Consider the following 884-nt stretch of genomic DNA (forward strand, 5'->3'; position numbering starts at 1 on the left):
TGCTGCTGCTGCTGCTGCTGCTGTTTGTTGCATCTGTGTCTCCCACTCTAACAAATCTGCTTCTATTGCCTTTCTCTCTTCTGCTGTTGGGGGGGGGGGCCGCAGGGGCCTCCCAGTCAGCTGCTGCAGCTTTGCTGCTGCTGCTTGCTGCAGCTGTATATAGTAGCCGCCGTCCTGCTGCAGCAGCAGCAGCATCTCGCGTAGGCGTTTGGGGTCGTTGCAGTTTTCTACGGCCTCAAAATCTATATCTGTTAGGGAAAGAGGCAGCATCGTCAGCTGTATATACACCTAAACCCTAATAAACCCTAATAAACCCTAATAAACCCTAATAAACCCTAAACCCTAGGTTTTATACCGCGCTTATAGATACAACTATGGAACTCAGAGAGAAAAGATATTTTTAAAATTAGTTTATTTTTTTTATAAATACTAAACCCTAAACCCTAAACCCTAAACCCTAATAAACCCTAAACCCTGTAGATCCTCCTGCGGTGGCTGGGGGGTCACCTGGTGGGTGTGTGTGTTTGTTTTTGGGTGTATTAGCAAACCAGGAGATGAAAAAAACAATAAAAGAATAAAATATTTAAATAATATTTATTTTAATAATAATATTTACAAAAAAAAGCAAAAAAAAAGGAGCTTTGGCTGTGTAGACTGCTGGGGTGTATAGGCAGCTCCTGGGGTGTATAGGCAGCTCCTGGGGTGTATAGGCAGCTCCTGAGCTGTATATACAGCTATCTATGTTTATATAAATTTTATTTTATTAATTTTTTATTGTTTTATTTTATTAATTTTTTATTTTTTCTTCTTTATTTACATCTGCTGCAGCGTGTTTGTTGCTGCAGCAGCAAAAACAAAAAAAAAAAAAAAAGTTTAGTGGTGGG

The 884-nt window shown here is 39.9% G+C and overlaps 1 protein-coding gene across 1 annotated transcript in view; it reads right to left on the reverse strand.

The window, feature by feature from the left end:
• The window catches only part of EMH_0020220 (uncharacterized protein), a gene marked incomplete at both ends in the record, with an annotated part of 1,012 nt that extends 742 nt beyond the window's left edge, over positions 1–270 (reverse strand). The window contains one exon of the mRNA XM_013501535.1: positions 47–270. Coding sequence (XP_013356989.1) covers positions 47–270 — 224 coding nt within the window. The remainder of the gene's footprint in view (positions 1–46) is intronic.
• Between the last annotated feature and the right edge of the window lie 614 nt (positions 271–884).

Source organism: Eimeria mitis, genomic scaffold, assembly GCF_000499745.2.
Source record: "Eimeria mitis Houghton genomic scaffold, Emh_scaff705, whole genome shotgun sequence".
Taxonomy (NCBI): Eukaryota; Apicomplexa; class Conoidasida; order Eucoccidiorida; family Eimeriidae; genus Eimeria; species Eimeria mitis.